The sequence below is a fragment of the Eupeodes corollae genome, chromosome 1, assembly GCF_945859685.1.
Source record: "Eupeodes corollae chromosome 1, idEupCoro1.1, whole genome shotgun sequence".
NCBI lineage: Eukaryota > Metazoa > Arthropoda > Insecta > Diptera > Syrphidae > Eupeodes > Eupeodes corollae.
In genome coordinates, this window is record NC_079147.1 from 108,524,851 (window position 1) to 108,543,223 (window position 18,373).

General features: G+C 34.3%; 1 protein-coding gene across 1 annotated transcript in view; it reads right to left on the reverse strand.

Annotated features, from left to right (window-relative positions):
• Positions 1-18,373, reverse strand: part of LOC129943360 (synapsin) — a 153,754-nt gene that overhangs the window by 99,335 nt on the left and 36,046 nt on the right. Inside the window, exon 3 of the mRNA XM_056052742.1 lies at positions 1,020-1,272. Within this exon, the coding sequence (XP_055908717.1) occupies positions 1,020-1,073 (54 nt within the window). The 5' untranslated portion in view covers positions 1,074-1,272. The remainder of the gene's footprint in view (positions 1-1,019; positions 1,273-18,373) is intronic.

The window sequence follows — 18,373 nt, forward strand, 5'->3', positions numbered from 1 at the left end:
TGTACATGCCCTGTTTTAGCCAAGAACGCAAGACTTATCTAGAAGAATTCTTTTAAAACGATCTCAATTATATTAACGTAATCAGTCTGTCACGTTTATAAGGTAGTTTGATGTTTCATTGAGCTTAGAAGAAAGCCTCATGTGGTCCATTTAACTGGCCAAGTGTTTTCTTCTTAATCACGGACAGCCCCTTTAACCTAACTTAATCTAATAGTACAAGAAAATAATACATTTTTAAGCGAATTATTTAAACTTTATAACTTATACTTAGTTAACTTTCTTTCAAGTAAATTATCTTTAGATATTGGAGTTTTTATTGACAATAATCCGGCTCATCTTTCCCTAAAAATCATTCTTTAATTCAAAGAATTTGAACTAAATATTGAGGTCACGAGATGTTGCAAAAATTCCAACTCGAAGTTAATTAAACCAAAAGGTTATATTTTTTGTTGGTATTATAAACGTTGTTATTTTTGTCCAACTGTCCAATTAAAAATTGAAAATAGATATTCAAACATAACATAATAGCAGTGAATCCAAATCCAAACACGACCATTATTTTGCTGCCGTAAGCGTAACCCTTAATTTTAATCAATTAGTGGGAATAATGTTAGGTAAGTACATTACCTACATTATGTACTCTCAGTTGGCCATTTATTTAAATTGCTTTTTTTTTGTTAAAACCTTTGTTCATAAACAAAAACTATGGTGTACTTTTTATTTTATTTTCATATGAGGATTAAAACGGATTTGAATTTTTTGAACAGAATTAGAAGAAAAATTCAATCCCCAAAGTAGCTTTGAAACATAAAATTATTTTAATTCTCCTATGTGTTCCATTGTTTAATTAAATACGAAAACAAATTAAAAGGATTATATAGATATCATTAAAAGCATGTTGGCATCATCTTTATGACACAAAATATGTGAATGAGTACAAAAAACACAATCAATGAATAAGTATCTACAAATGTCTCCAAAGTAAAAATAAATATTTTTGTTTTTATAATCGAACTTACATCATTTGAATCTGTTTCTGTTTCTGTATCCGTTTCCGATTCTGAATCATCCATTATTGTAATTCTTTTCTTTGGGTTAATTTATGTTACAAAAGAAGCTTTCGTTGATGTATAGTGTATATAGTGTTAGAGTAGCGTGTTTACACAGTAATACAACAACAAATATTCATCCAGTTGAGGGTTAGTAAAATTAACACGGAACATTAAAGCAAATTACAATACACACATTTTGATCCTTTTCTCGTATAATTTCCTAACATAGTAATATAAAAGCAAATATAGACATTTATCATTTATTGGCATAACACTTTCATTATTTATGACGACACAAAAATATATGCATACATTATGACGTAATTAGCTTATATTTTATGGAATGTAGTAACTTTTATAGGAGTTGTCTATATAGACACAATATGCATGAATGTTTTGAATTACTAGGATTATAGGGATTCAACACAACAAACAACAATAATATGATGTTGATTACGAGTACATGGTTTTGGTTATTGTATGGTTTAAAAGCTTTTAGCCACAAACTTTGCAAATAGGAACTTCATTAATACTTTTGTGAATTATAAAACAAATAAATAGACATAACAAGGGACCACCTAACTTACGTAATGTTTCAATGGAAATGTTTAGAAAAATGTTTTATTACGAATGAAAGTGATTTATGTTTAATCTCTTTGCTCACATCATTTATCATTTTTAGTAAAGTTTCAATGATTCAAAATAATTTTATTTATTAATGTATGTGATACTTAAAAACATATTGCTCTCTTATAAGCTTTGTCGAATTTTAACACTAACAAAGCATCCTGGTGATGAAGACTTCGTAACAGGACTGTTTAAAGCAATCAGGTGACGATACATCTGCAAAATATGGTCATTAGAAAGCATGCCAAATGTATGAAACCTTAATGTCTGAAAGCGTTCTTCAGCGGCTTGATTGACCCATATCAGTGTAGCTTTGGAACAGAAAAGTTCACTACTGACCAATTGCGGCGGATCTTGGAAAGAACAAGGGGACTTCAATTCGATAACCACTGACTCTTCATCCATTTCAAGGCCACTTTTGACAGCATCTGTCTGACAAAATTCCACCGTTCCGATTACTCGGATGACCCAATATTGACATAATTTTTTAAACTACGTCTGAAATTGGGCTCAAAGGTAAATTGATGAGAATTCCTCGAAGAACGGGTATTGCGTTTGAATTGTTTCAGGGATAAATTGGCTATTTTGCAAGGGCAATTTTTTATGAAAGATTCGATAGAATAATGACTCTCGTTTGTACTCAAATGATACAAAAGTTTCAGTAATAAAACGATCACCTATCATTTTTTGAGCTCTCTTTTGAATTCTGTGCAGGATACTCAAGTGGATTTATGGAGCACCTGCTCTGTAATGGAAAATGTACTCGAGTTTCTGAAGAATATAGGCTTCATAAAATTTTGCCAGATCAGAAGAGATACAAAACTTTTGCATCGCGCGTCGGAAAAAACCCTAACACTTAGCAGCATTTTTGGCAATGTCGAATATGTGATCACTCCACAACAAGTGGATTGTGATGCACTACTGAGACAGTAGAGAGCATTGAGTTTTCGGTTCTTAATTAGACATTGGACACAATTGTCAAGATCAGAATTTAATGAGCTTATTACAACAGTTGGTAGACCACATCTTAGGAAAAAGGATGATAATCTAAAAACGAATAAAAAAGAGCTGATGGTACTAGATATCATCAGTGAAACAATTTGGGTTAGAAGTTTCAGACAAAAAATCGTTTATATATATAATGAAGAGTCTCATAAACAAAATGGAGCAAAGCGTTGATTTCGTGGATAACAGATTTGAACCCATTCAATACTACTTGAATTGAACGGTTCCAAAGATAACCCAACAACCCGACAAAGAAGAGATTCATCAATACCAAATGCCCGTATTTTCGGTAAGAGAGCTTGGTACCAGATTTTATCAATTGCTTTTAAAATATCAAGTGCAATAATCTAACTTTCTTCAAAACGATGTTAAGATTTGTACCACTGCTTGGTGAAGTGAACAATGAGATCACAAGTTATTGCTTCGAAAGTCATCCTGCCTGCCATTAAGAATTTTTCGTTCTTTAAGATACGTCTTAAGCTGAAAATTAATCAAAGTTTCCATGACCTTGGAAAGAAGGGTCGTAAGTGCAATTGGACGATAGTTAAAGGGTGAGGAGGATTCGAGACCAGTAGGTGAGGACAGATGGAAAAGCTTACGCATCATTGGTAAGCACATCGTCAGAAAAAACGAGAGGTGTTCTTCATGTCGAAGTTTATAAGCAATCTTGTAACTAAACGAGTGCGAAAGAAGATTCGTCCATGGAATCGTTTACGCTTTCAAGTACAAGAGGAGTCATGTCACTCATTAGCAGCTTCGAATGAACAGCAAACTGTGCTGCAAGCAAATTGGCATTATCAATCGAGCTTACAAAAGGAGTGTCATAAAAAGCAAGCGTTGAATCCGACGAAGATGTAGTGTTGCGCACATTTTTTACAAATGACCATACATTTTTACTACCTTAGGGACATTATAGTATATTTTTTCGAAATTTCTGGTCATCCAAAAATTTAATGCATTGAATATACCTGTTACAGGTCGTACTAGCTTTAGCTTGTTTGAACTTATTTCGGTTTTTCTCAACTGCGTTTATACTTACGTTTTTGAATTAAACCATGACTGGAATATAAAAGCGTAATGACCGTTTTAAGATGAATAGAAGGTGGGTTTAGAAAGCATAAAAGGCAGGACCAAGTATATGCTCTTATCACGAAAGCATCTTAAACGACAAACGTGTAGGACAAAACGTCACACCAAATTAGGTGGCGCAACAGTCCATGAAGAACAAAGGCCTAGTGACTTACAACTGTCAACCATTCCTGCGTGCGAGTCAAGTTGTCAGAGATGGAAGGGACCTACAGTTTATATGCCGAATCCGAACGGCTAATTTTGAGAAAGCACTTTTTCACGACAATAATTACTCTTGGGGAATTTTGCAATTCCTCCTACCCGTGAATAAAACTGTACGTGGCACGGGTACTACAAATTAAAGAATCTAAGAGAAAGAATAAAGATTTTGTTGCCTTTCTTTTATGCCTCTTATTTCGACCAGAAGAAAACTAAACGAACTCTTCCCTTATAAGCTCTCTTAAAATCGATTATCCACTTAATTTCCAAATCAGTAAAATGCCAATTGAGATAATTTAATTTGACAGTTTATGTATGATTATGATTCTATTCTTAATTAAAATAATACATTACTGGGATACCTTGTTTTGTTTTTCACTTTATACTTCCCTTTGACAAAAATGGTTGCGGTTACATAAATCTCTATCGCGAGTCATTACTTTACAAGTTAAATGTGCTGCCACAAAGTTTATACCTAGGTATATGTATATACAAAGTATAAATTAAAGTTCGCTAGGTGACCTCATTAGTGATATAAAGTGCACCTTTTTGAAAAAGTAACTCGCGTGACTCGTGAGAAAAAGGATTTATCGACATTATGTAAAACATTTTGCAATTATCCGAACTATGGTAACTTTGGCCTTTTACTGTGAGAACACCATTAAACCAATGACCAAACAGTCAATATATTTAAACATTAATTGAATCCAACATTTTTATAATGTCTTGATAGAAGAACGTTAAGTAATAAAATTTAAATTTTCCATCGCAATAATAATCATCAATTTTGTGGTCAATTTTCGGCGCACATTAAGAATATGGAATACTTTAACTAAGTCTGTTTTTCTTTCCTTCCTTGTCTATTTTAATAACACATGCACTGTGTTTTTCCTTAAAATATTAAAGGGTTTAAGGTTTATAACTAATTTTATCGTGCGCAAATTATAAAAATATAGTAAACACAAACCAAAATAATTATGAGAATTATATATTGAATTTTTGTTTAATAAACATAAAGTAAGGAAGAGTTGCAGAATTAAAATCGACTCTTTTTTACTTTCTGTTGGCTAGCCATTTGGCCTAACGATAAGAATAATCACTATTCTTAATGATTGCTGTAAATTGGTGAGGTTTGATCTTAAAAGATCTTAAAAGAATGGGCTAAAATTAAATTTACATTGTACGTAGTCGGGCCATAAATTGTGATCTTTAACGTTTAAAAATTTCAAAAAGAATTCTTTCAAGCAAGCTTTTGAATTCTGACCACAAAAATAATGTCCCGGATGAAAATATGGACTTCCCGAGGGTCAATAGTATAGTATAGGGTTTTAAACCTCTATTTGGAATTTATTTTTTTTCGCCAGAATCTTATAGAAGAATTTATCTCTATTGCAAAAGTTTTTTTTGTTAAAGAATTTACCAAATACCTTTACCACTTCTCTATAGTAGAAATTGTCGACAGTTTTTACATTTGTTCCTAAAACATACGTTTGTAACACTGTGTAGTAAGACTTTCAATCAACCTATTATAGTACAATGGCGTATTCAAGAAGCCCCCCCCTTGCTCGTAGTGGCAATGAACCCTTTAAGATTTGTTGCTAAAAATACTAATTTTAAGTTAGAAATCGACCTGGAAAGTACACCTCTGTGATAAGTGAAATCACGGAGTCAGCTTTGAAGAAAGTTAGCAACTGGGCCACTAGTTGTGGACTAGGAGTTAACCAAAGTAAAACTGAACTGTTGCTCTTTTCCACCAAAACTAAAGTACCGCCCTTTAGGCTACCTCGACTCAACGGTCAAATCCTATCGTTGTCTTCCAGTGCAAAATATTTGTGAGTTATACTCGACCCTAATCTAACTAAATATTTATTTCCCACCGAGAGAAGATTGGGAGGATGATATCCTGTCAATAGGTTTCGACACAACCATCTTTACTGACGGCTCAAAGATGGAGTGCGGAGTTGGTTCTGGGATCTTTTTTGAGTCCCTAAATGTAGCCAAATCCTTTAGGCTTCCTGACTTTGCTACCGTTTTTAAGGCTGAACTGCTGGCAATAAGGGAGGCATGTAAGATACTTAAACAAAACCCAAACCAAAACCGAAATGTGGCTATCTTTACACACAGTCAGGCAGCTGTCAAAGACATTAACTCGGCCATATCCTCATCTAAATTTGTCCAGCAATGTCGCGATGAGCTTGTGAACCTGAATATTAACCTCGGTGTCACCCTGATCTGGGTTCTATGCAGGCCAAGGCAAGAGATAGCCAGGATTGTTGCGGTTTGTACCGAACATTGGCCTATAGGAGTTCATGCAGAGAAGTTGGGTAACTCTTACAACACCTTTTGCCGTAGTTGTAGTGACCAAAGAGAAAGTGAAACCATAAGCCATTTCCTCTGCAAATGTCCTGCTTTGGCAAACACCAGAATGAAATGCTTTGGAAAAGCATTCTTTCAAGAACTCGATGAGCTATCTGAGACAAAGATTAGAGACCTAATCTTTTTTCTCAATGCGTAAAAATGGCTCTAACATAATCGCTATGAAGCTTCTCTATCAATCTATCCCATTCAATCAAAGGTCAAACGAGTTTTTGGTATCAAAACGGCGCACTACAGCGCTAATTGGATCTCAGGCTAGGTTGCCTTGAGATCGCCATTTCTACCTACCCTAGAACTCGACCAAGAACATTAATCGAAAAATCCAGCCCTATTTCAGTCGCTCAGCACAAATTCATCAACTTTTGACCAATTAAGTTGTATAAGAGAAGCTTTCATCTAAAGATTTGTTAGTAATTTAACGATATTCACCAAGAAAAATCTCGAGCCCCCCATATTTATTATTCTTTTCAAAGTTCATGCCTACTGATACAGTATGTTCTTATTTCAATCACGAATAGCATGGAATTGGTTGGAATTAACAAAAATAATTATTTTTGTGTTTGCATATGAACAGAAAAATAGTGTTAATCATCAAATCAATCTCACGGATATCGTCTAGTTCAGTTGAAATGGAGGATGGACAGAAACTAATTCTACATGCGAGTAGAGTAGAGTGCTGGGGAAAATCGTCTATAAGTTCTGATGGGAATAAATAGCATTGTGCAAACTCAATAAAGGAAGTTCTACTCAAAATGTGTTTCAGATGAATTATTTCTTCTTTCAACTCTTGAGACACATATGGGAGTTATACTTTTGGATGAACCTTGTAGCGCTGTTTTTAATCTCAGTTTTCGCGATTGTTAAAACTGCCATAAAAATGAAAATGTTGCATTCAAATTTTTAATAGTATTGAACCGACAAGAAATTCGAGGTATCAATTTTCTCTCTGGCTCCTCGATTTTCTACAAAATGTCTCTCTAATCGCCTTTTTCAGTTCGATGGGAACGATTCTAGAACATCCCCCAATCCAGTAGCAACTGCTTTGCATTCAGATAAAATTTGATCCCATCCGTTTGGAATAATGTTTAAATCGGAGATCATGTTGTCGATATTTCGAATATCAACGTCAATAGTCATGTTTATGGCTTGAAGAGTGATACTTCTTTCATTTATAGCGCTAAGAAGCTTGCACCAAATCGAAGGCATCAGGACGCATTCAAATGTGTGCATATATTTTAAAACGCCATTGACATCTCTTCGACCTTCAGCAGTTAAGTTAATATCACTTATTCAATTCTAGCCGACCATCTTGTATTGGAAAGTTTGTGAAGGGATCTGGACACATTTTTCTAAAAAATCTCCCAACGTTAGGCGCTTTTGAACAACACCAACAAATTTGATTGCGGCAGTAGAACATTTCGCTATATTCACACTTTGAAGTAATTTGATATCCTTCAAATCTTCAATAAACAACTTATTCAAAATATTATCTTCAACAATCTTAAAAAAATAAAGAAACCTACTTTTTGAAGTGAATTTGCTTTGGAATTTGCTCTAGAATTGAGATTTTAAAGAATATATATAAGATATATATAAGAATTTAAAGAATATAAATCCCAAAAAGAGGAATAGTCACACTTTCGTTAAACTAATGGCTAATTGAAAAAAAAATAAACATTATGAACGTTTCATATCTATTAATTAAATATAAAAGTTTTTATTCCCTCCACAACTCAAGTAAAATGAGATTCTGCAATGTGTAATTTTTAAATGTCACACTGAAGTTTCTTCTCAACTCTGTTTTTTACCTTTATTTGTTTATATTTATTTACACCCAAAACCCTTCATAAGTATTGCATTTTAGCTCATAAATAGGGCATTATTTAAAAAAAACTGGTGGAATCTTGGAATGCTTGCTGGACAACAGTGTTCTAAAAAAATCTTTTAAGTAAGTAAAATAATCACCTTAACTCTTGAAATATGTAAATGTAGGGTTAAGATACACATTTTATGTTATTTAAATTTTCTCAGCCTGCTTTAGAGATAATTAAAGAACATTTTTAAGCAGTCCTCAAAAACACATCGTTATGTTAAGTGTGTTACCCTCCTGATTACAAGTCTGGATACGCCCCTGTTTCTTACAGTGTCTGTAGTAAATATTTAAGTTGTTGTTAATGGTTCCATGAAAAAAATAACAAGTTCAGTAAAACAAAGAGCAATACAGTTATACTAGAAGTTTGGAATTGAATCCCAGCCTGTGCCACGGCCCCTTAAAGTTTTTTCTACGAGTACTGCCCCTAACGCGGAATCAACAAATCGTTCAAGATTAATTCTTGTCTGAGAAAGAATATTGATGGAATTAATCCATTAATAGCTTTTACAAAAAGCCGTTATAAAAGTAATGAAAAGGTGTAGAAAAACCTATCACGGCTATTAATACAAATTCTGAAGTTGATGGTTTTTACAATATCTGCAAATTGAAACTTCTGAATGTTCTACCATTTAGGAGAAATAGAACCCATTATATTTTGTATGCCAAAACTAACCTCAATGAATTAAAGAAGTTTGTTTTTGAAACCTTCCCCGACACCAAAGAGAAGAAAAACGACGAAAATTTTTAGCCACAAATTCTTCTGATACTACAATAGCCCCTTAAGTACAACCCACCAAAGCTCTGATACAATAAAATAAACTTTGTCAAGAGCTCCCTAAAAAGGTCAATTTTCAAGTGCTTCACCAGTAATAGAATATAAACAAACAACTTCAAAATTTATCGAGTTATAAAGACGAAATAATGTGCACCATATGGAGAGATTTCTGCTGAAATCCATTTAAGCTGATATAAATATGAATGAAAAAGCAAAGTCGGTTTGCGATGGCTTACGTATGTTACATAAGAGCGTGGTCACTATTACACGTAGATAAAAAATCAGAGAGTCCTGTTCTTTTTTCTATGACACCTCAGTTCTTCAAGCTTTATGTAAAAAGTAAGCTGTCTGTCAAAATTAGTCTTCAATTGAGCAGTTTTTCGAAATGAGTGCTGTTTACGCTTCTCGCTTTGAGGCAATTTTTCTATGTTTGCACGAAAAAGGACCCAAATTAACGCGAACTGCTACTGAGAAATATATGGGAAAGTGCGTAAGCAAGTGGATGAATCGCTATAAAAAGATCAAAAACAAGTAAACAAAGTCTCAAAAAAGACAAAAAAAGATTCTCGCATTGTTCTGAAAAAACCCAACTTTGACTTTACGTGAAGCTGCTGTGAAATTGAAAGCAAAAGGTGTTGACATATCTTACGAAATGATTTGCAGGCACTTGCTTGCCAATACACTAAAATATCGCAGTACTTTCGAAAAACCAATGTTGAGTGCAAAACACGTTAAAAAACGAGTGGAATGGGCGAAGGAAAACTTAGACCGCGATCGGAGAAACGTGATTTTGTCTGATGAAACCTCCTTCTGGGTATTTCCGAGCATCAAACACGCCTGGACAACCTCAACCAGTAGGATGATTCAACGGACTGTTAAACACCCCGTCAAGGTCAAAGTTTGGGGGTGCTTCTCAAACAAAGGTTTTGGTACTTTGTTCTTATTTATCGAGAATTTAAATGTCGAAAAAATGTATGAAATAATAAAAAGGCTTTCTTACCATCAAAAAAAAATGAAAGCTGTATCCTTCAAGAGGACAACGATCCAAAACATCGGAATCGAGCGTGTAGCGAGTGAAAGGCGCAAAACGGAGTTACCACTTCAGATTGGCCATCTCAGTCACCGGGTGCAGATCCCATAGCAAGTGTGTGGGCTCTGATGAAAATGCAGCTTCGCAGGCACAAGCCTTGTAATTTAGTTTAACTTTTTCGACAAATTCGGAATATTTGAAGGTCTTTTTCGGTAGAATATGCAGAAATACTAGTGGAAAGTATGCCCTGACGGTCGCAGTCCATAATTGACAATGCAGGAGATTGCACTTGTTACTGAGGTATTTCCATTGAGTATTGACAACCAAATTATCAATAAATTTGCGAATTTTCGAAAAATCAATTGTTATTATTTAACACTGACGGCGCTCCTATAACTTGGCTCAACCGATGGTTCTGAAATTCAGTATGCGCATTCAATATCTTCTACGAGTAGGGACATACGAACAGCATTGATCATTGATCAAAACTCGTAGTGATGCCTGGAAAGTTCTTTAGCACACTAGAAACCTTAAAGGTATAACGTGCGACTTATAACGTGCCGTAGCCAACCTACTTCCTATTTCTAGGCTTCTACGCGAGAAGTTCCCTTTGGTATTCTTAATGAATGTTTTTGACGTAAAAATATACTTTAAGAAAATTTGAAAAATAATATCGTTTATCTGTGGAATTTATTAGATTTTTGGAGAAATTACTGGAGCCAAAATAAAATTCACTTTTTATTAAAATGGTACTTTGTATATTATTACATAGCGATAGCGTGCTGGCATTTTGCAGCATTAAATAATATAAAATTCAATATTTTGAACGATAAAACAACAACTCGAAGAAAGGTTAGGGAAAGGTAAGGCTGTCGATATAAAAAGTTCATTTAATATTTTGTCATGCGAATATACAATTATTTTGAAAGGATATACAAATTTTCCTTTCAAACTCGATTTTGCTATTCACCTTTATATTATATACATACATAGATATGTACATACATATGTATTCTTTCATTGCCAAGTCAAGTCTATATTTCTATTAATGATGAGGATGACCAAGTTAAGTCACGTACATACATTATATGCTCAAATCGACCCTTTGAAACACGATACAAAATATTAATACAAAGCAAATGGCTAAAGGTTACTCTAAGGTATATTTTGTTTCTTTTTGAACTTTCCCAAAAAGGTTAAGCTATTTTAATATTACAATTTAATTTTTCACATTTTTTATTCTCTATTCAAGTCGTCCATTCAACAATGGCGAGAAATATCAATGAACGCAACAAATTGCAAAAATATAAGGGACCAAACAAAAACAACCCTCAATCCCTTATTGAAAATGAACTTTGTGGTAAAAATATGAAAAATACATATAAACTTTTATACTCTTTTAAAATATTTAAACAAATCAATAACAAATTTAAACTTTGCGTTTCGGTTGGGGAAAAATCAAACCTCTTGGTGATTTAGATTTTTTTTGTGTTTAAAAGAAATTTAAAGAAAATATTTAAACATTGAATCAAAAATGAGATAAACCCAAACAAATTGGTTTCGTAGAAAAATCTTATCAATTTTCTCGAATTTAATTTAAAACTGGGGTATTTGATTTAATTTGTTGTTTACATAGCAAAAAACTTTATTTTTAAAATCAATTTAAAACTCGATTTTATGACTCTCGGTTTGTGTTTAGAATTTGTTTTTGAAAATATTTAGAACTTGAGCATTTCTTCACTTTTTATAGTTTCCTTAGAATTTTTATTATTGAGTTTTAGAGACTTAGACCTCAGTTTAATGAACCATAGTTTTAACATATAATAAACTATTTTCATAACCGGTAGGATTTATATGGATTTGAAAGTTGTATGTATATCATTTTTCAGCACAAAGTATAACTAAATCAATATTTTGGAATCTTTAAAGCACATAATGTCCACACGGACGAATTGATTTATTTAAACAAATAAAATGTCCAACTATGGAAATGTTTCACGTTTGATATTTAAATTTACATATTTCTTAACAAATTGTCCATGGTTTTTTTTAGTCAGAAGCTAAGCCGAGCTGACGTATAGATGTCGGTTGTTGTTTGAAAGAATGACTAAGGCAGAGAGTACCAACTATTTAAAGCTTAATTTTGACGACGACGACCCTACGTTATTCAGTATTTGTTTAGCAGCCATCAATAGCGAACGCTCTCAGTAAATTTGTAAACATGGACAAATTTGGTCATCGTTAAGTTATACAACACTTTAATTTGAAAATCGTCAGTACAATAAATATTAAGCTAGGTTCTACTCTTGGGTGATGGAGTTTAAACGGGGTCGTACAAAATGTGTGCATCGATTACTCACAATGGAACAAAAAAAGCAGCGTAAGGATTTTAATCGAGTGTTTGGCGAAGTTTTTCAGCAATAAAGAAAATGGTCAAAATCAATGAGTTAATTATTTGCTTCCTCATGCACCCTTTTTGCCAGATTAAACCCCCTCTGATAATTTGCTGTTTCCAAACTTGAAAAAGGGCTCGATGTTTTGAAAAATTCGACGGTTCTCACTTTAAACAGTGTATCGAGTCGAGTCAAACGGAAACTTTGTACAGAAATAAAGGAATTGATTTTGAAAAAAACCAAGAGATCGAATGAAATGGCAACCTATAAGATTTCGTTTAAAAAACGAGCTTAAAAATAAAGAATCAGTGAATTCAAAAATAATTTAATAAGTAGGTTTTTGAAAGGTCTAACCGATACTTCTACGGAACACTCTTCGTCTAAAAGAACCACAGACACGAAACCCGTCAATAAAATCTAAAGATGGCAAATCGTAAGCCCGATACAAAAAGCTGATCTTTTTGCATCTCACTTCCATTTCCATTTCCTTAGGAGCTACCAATGAGACATTTCTTTTGTCACGCTCAAAGAAATAAGAAACATTTTTCAATATAAGTAACGTAATAAGAAATAACCAGAAATCACTTCACTGCTCAAGTTTCGAAAGCTCATCATTAGAGAATTGCTAAAATCATTGTTATACTTAAACAAAGTTAGCCCCGACAGAAGTAACATCTCATAGAAATTTTGTTTTGAAAATATTTAGAACTTTAGCTAGTTTCCTTAGAACTCGGTGTAAATGTAATATTGTTTAAAGGACTTAGATCTCGGTTTAATAAATCGAAGTTCTAACAAATAATAAACAACTTTCATAGCACCCAGTAGAATTTGTTGACATACATTTCAGACATTCTATCGAGTAATAATATTAAATGTTTGTCAGTTTTGATTACGCGGTAAACAATTTTGTCATTTTTTCAGTTTATTAAATAATTGTAATTGTAAGTTTCATTTTTATTTTTCTGTGAGCAGATAGAACGTTCATGGAGTTAAAGTTATCGTGGTAAGGGGAAAGTGGTCGCGTCCGAGTAATATGGATTTAAAGCTTGTATATTGTTTTTGAAAAAAAATTACTTGATGGTATAAGATTTTCTAACAATGAAGAGGTGGAGTCTGCGATTGAAGGCTGCTTTGAGAAGCTCGACGATTTTCACTATAAACAGGGTATCAAAGCTATTGAACATCGCTGTAAAAAATGTGTACTAAGCTAAACGGAGACAATGCAAAGAAATAAATATATTGTTGGCCAACATTTCTTATGTTTTTTTTGATAGGTCGGATACTTCAAACGTTACATGTATTTTTAAGTCTGAAAGTTATGGTGAGTTCGACTTGTCCGCGTCCATAACTATGTATTTTTTCTAACATTTAATTACTATTGCAAATACAAACAATTCGGCGACTTCAAGTTTATTAAAACAATGTTACCTGATCATTAAATCGTTCAGAGAACAAAACACATCGCTAAACCGAGAACTAATATTCTAGGCCCTCAAGGGTTGGTGATTGCTTAAAACTTGGTTAAGGCCTGCAATACAACTTTCTTGCCATAGCGAAGCTCTTGCTTTACTTCCTAGTGGTGGCCGGTGGGCAATGATTTGTGCATCCCTATATACAAACCTTAGCTAAAATTGCAAGGGCGAAGTTTCTTGACTCTTCAGGATAGGTTACAGAGATTAGCATCTTCGTAACTGAACTCCATTCCTCTATGGATTTGACGACTTTTGGCTATTGTGAGGTTCAACGAAGTGCGCGCCGCCGCGCCGTGACGAGCGTAACTACATCACCGTATTCGTGCAAGGAACCAAAGATGCTGCAAACAGGTACGACAGCAAGACCATTTACAGAATAACCAAAACGCTGACCAGTTAACGCAGCTCAAAGCAACACCTAGTGAAAGAAGAAGACGGTACTTTGCTTAGTTCGGTGGATGAACAAGTCAGAAGGTGGAAAGAACGCTTTTCCTCGGTTTTAAAAGCAGTGTTGTAGATGAACGAGTCAGAAGGTGGAAAGAACACTTTTCCTCTGTTTTGAACCGAATGTTTGCAAACAATGTGCAGCCAATGTCTTCTGAAGCGCACGGACAAACTAATTCCCTAATCCGCATCGCACCTCCCAGTAAAGATGAGATCGTTGCCGCAATTAAAGCACTTAAGAACAACAAATCGGTAGGACTTCTAGCAGAGCTTCCACAAGCAGCGCCAACATCATCAAGCGAACTGCTTCATTTGCTCATAAAAGAAGCCCAAACCACTGAAAGTTTTCCCAATGAGTAGAAGAAGGGAATGACCGTCAAGCTCCCAAAAAAAGGAAATCATACAAAGTGCAAAACCTGGAGAGGAATTTGAGTTCTACCTGCTGTTGCCGAAGTAGTAGCAACAGTCATACTGGAGGATTCCGCTCTGGATCCTCTTATATTGATCATTTTAACAACCTGCGGATCATTATTGAACAGAGCGTTGATTATCGAGCACCACTACACCTGCAGTTCATCTACTTCGAGAAGGCGTTTGATAGCGTTAACAAGGAGTATATGTGGTTAGCTTTGCGGAGGAGAGGCTACCCAGAAAAATTAATTGCTATTATGAAGCAGCATATGATGGATCCAAGTGTCACGTTCTGCACGATGGTAGGTTGTCAGATGATTTTGAAATCCGAAGCGAAGTCAGACAGGTTTAAGTTCGAGATAAGCGACGTACTGTGCGGAGCTTTGTCAGTTAGCGGGGGTATACAACGGATTTTAACATCCTATTTAAAGCACTTGGATTACGTGGACGATGTTTGCGTCTCTGTCAAAGAATTATGAATCTCCATGAAATGACAAAAGCAGAAGTCGTGAAGCTAAAAATTAATTCCGGCAAAACAAAATTGATTGATTGATTAATATTTCAAGAGCTTTCAACACCTTAGAAGTATCGTGTCTATCGAGGCCGGAACCGAACAAGAAGTCACCTGTCGCATTGGCAAAGCAAAAGCGGCCTTCGGTATGCTGTCAAAAATTTGAAGGAATAACTCGTATCAGCTTAAGAACAAAGCTACGACTGTTTCGCACAAATATCGAATCTGTGCTTGGTTGGAAGGTTGCTTCAGCCATAACAAGAAAGCTGCACACCTTCGTGAATAGATTTCTTCGTAATGTCCTAAGGATTTTCTGGCCAAACTTCATAGAAAGACAGGTCAGGAACCTATAGACTCTTTAGTACGAAGGCGTAAGAGGCAATAGATTGGACATACGCTTCGAAAAGGTAACAACTGCATTGCAAGCCAAGCAATGCATTGGAATCCGCTCATAAAAAAAGGAAGAAGAGCTGTACGACCGAGAAGCACATGGCGCAGGACAGTAGAGGCCGAATCATCGTCACGTCGCAAGAGTCGGAGGGAGCTGGAACACATCTTTGGAAACCGCATACGATGGCACGTAGGCTTAGTAGAGGCCCTATGCCCCTTAAGGGGTTTTCTACGGACTTAACTGGTCTGAGGACCTAAGTAAGTTTTATCTCAAACTGAAATCTGAATCAGAGTTTTAACACCTGAGAACTTGATGAATAAATTAATTCAACTCAACCGAGTTTTAATTTTTCACTTAAAAAAGTTTAAGAGACTAGAAGGAATTATAATTTTTTTTTTATACTTTTTAGAAGTATACCGAAAAATAGCCACATGAACCTAAATAAAAGGGTGTTTCTGTCCTAAGGGATAAATCAACAACAAATCATCTCAGGCTCTTTAGATCATAAAAATTAAAATTGTTTTCCTTATATTTTTCTTTTGACTGGGGATAAAAGTACTCCAACTATTTCGAACTCAAGAAAAACATAAATAGAATATCTTGGCAAAATAAAGGAACTGATTTTGAAAAAATGAAGAACTCGAATGAAATGGTAATTTACGACATTTCCGGGGGAGCTTAAAAGAAAGAATCAGTGAGTTAAAAAATGAGGTCTCTGAAAATTCTAACAACAAGCGAATACTCTTTACCAGCGAAGCTTCTGAAAAAACCACATAATCCGAAAAAAAAACCGATACCTGTCCCTAATAGTTTTTTTATTGAACCGACGAATGTGAAATTTCAGCTCAAAGAAGCATGTTGCAATGTAAATTACCTCGTACAAAATCATCAGGGTGCAATCTTTTCAGTGCTCAAGTTCTGAAAGAAATATACCTAATCGATAGGCGTCAATCAAAAACTTGCAATTATAAAAAACGCTAAATATGTGCCATATTATTGGAGAATTGCAGAAATCATTGTTATATTTAAACAAGGCAAGTCACTGACAAAAGTACCATCTTACAGCACAATATTGCTTATCGTCATCGTGGCAAACGTTGTCGAGAAACTGCCTCTGATGAAAAAGCTGGGCAAAATAACAGAAGAAAGAATAGTTATTATGAAATATTAGTTACAGTCCATCGAATTACAGATTTGATAGGAAGTAAAAATAAGAATGTTCACCTTAATTCTTAGATTTTTCTCAAAAGCCCTTGACAACTTTAGCACTTGGGGCTTGGAACGAAGTACTGAAATTATATGTTACGAACCGACTCTTTATAGTACTTTAGGACCAAAATTATTTGGAATTAAAGAAAGCAGCCGCCGGTGTACCACAAGGAAGTATCCTATAACCATATATAATGTTCCAATTTCTACAAAAGAATCACTTTCCAATACTGCCAAATATGTACCGTGGAATGTCTTTGGATTTGAAGCTTTATTTGAAAAAAGTACATACAATAATACTGGGAAAAGTTAAACTTCAGAAGAATGTACTGGTAAACAAACGAATGGAATATTAGCCTAAGTACTAATTCCCGTTTGGACTTATGGTCTTCAACTATATACAAAGTTCTTTGTGGAATAAAAAATTCCCTTGATGTATCATATACAAAATATCGATCTAAATCAGCGACTACAAATTCATCCAAACTTTGAAAGGGAGATCGCACGAAATGTACAAGATAAAGTTCTAACATTAAGAAAAACCAAGCCTCAAGTCAACCGGATCGATTGTCTGAGCTAAAGGAAAGTATTTCAAGTATTATATGGCTGAAACACAAACACGCTTAAGCTTCGTGTGCGTTACGTTGGGCCTGCTTCGAGGTTGCTTTGAATGACACTTCCAATATGACATTTCTAATGATAGAATTGCTATTTTAGAAATGTCATATTGGAAGTGTCATTCAAAGCAACCTCGAAGCAGGCCCAACTTAACGCTGTTTTTGTTTGCAATGGGAATCCCTCCAAAAGCAAAACTTTTTTACAGCTGTTGGCTGTCAGACAAAGCAAATGTTCAGCAAATTTGAACTAGAGCTTCCGTTTGGAGTCACATTACATTACCTAACATTACGTTATTTCCTTAGGATTGTCAAATGAATGAATTAATTTTACGTTAAGGGCCAGATTTAGCTATCAATGAAATCGATCCGAAAAATGCTTGAATCGATATTTGACTGTGTTTCAATTTGATTAGAAATGAAATTTATATCTTGATCGCTCGGAAATCACACAAAGAATTCTTTTAAAGAAAAATAAGTATAATTGCACATTTATTTCTCTTTAAAAATGCGTTTTTCTGTTTTCCGAACGGAAATTAATTTTCCTGAACAGCTGATACTTTTATGTTCAAAAGTGAAATAATTTGTTACACTGATTTTTGTTCCAATTGCACATAATTCCAATGATAGATTTGTGTCAGTAAAAATTTTTTGGTGGATGTCAATCATACATTTATTTCAATGACATGAGTTTTTAATGATTGCTATAAGCGACCTGTCAAAAAAATTCGAATGTTTGTTTTCAATGATGAAAACTAATGATAGCTATAACTAGCGTAAAAAAATGGTACAAATTCAGAGTTTTGAGATTCAACTCTACAAATTCATTTTTTTAAATTGCAAAAGGTCACAGTTTCGTAAATTCAGTGATACATTTTGCTGGATATTCAAACCTAACAAAAC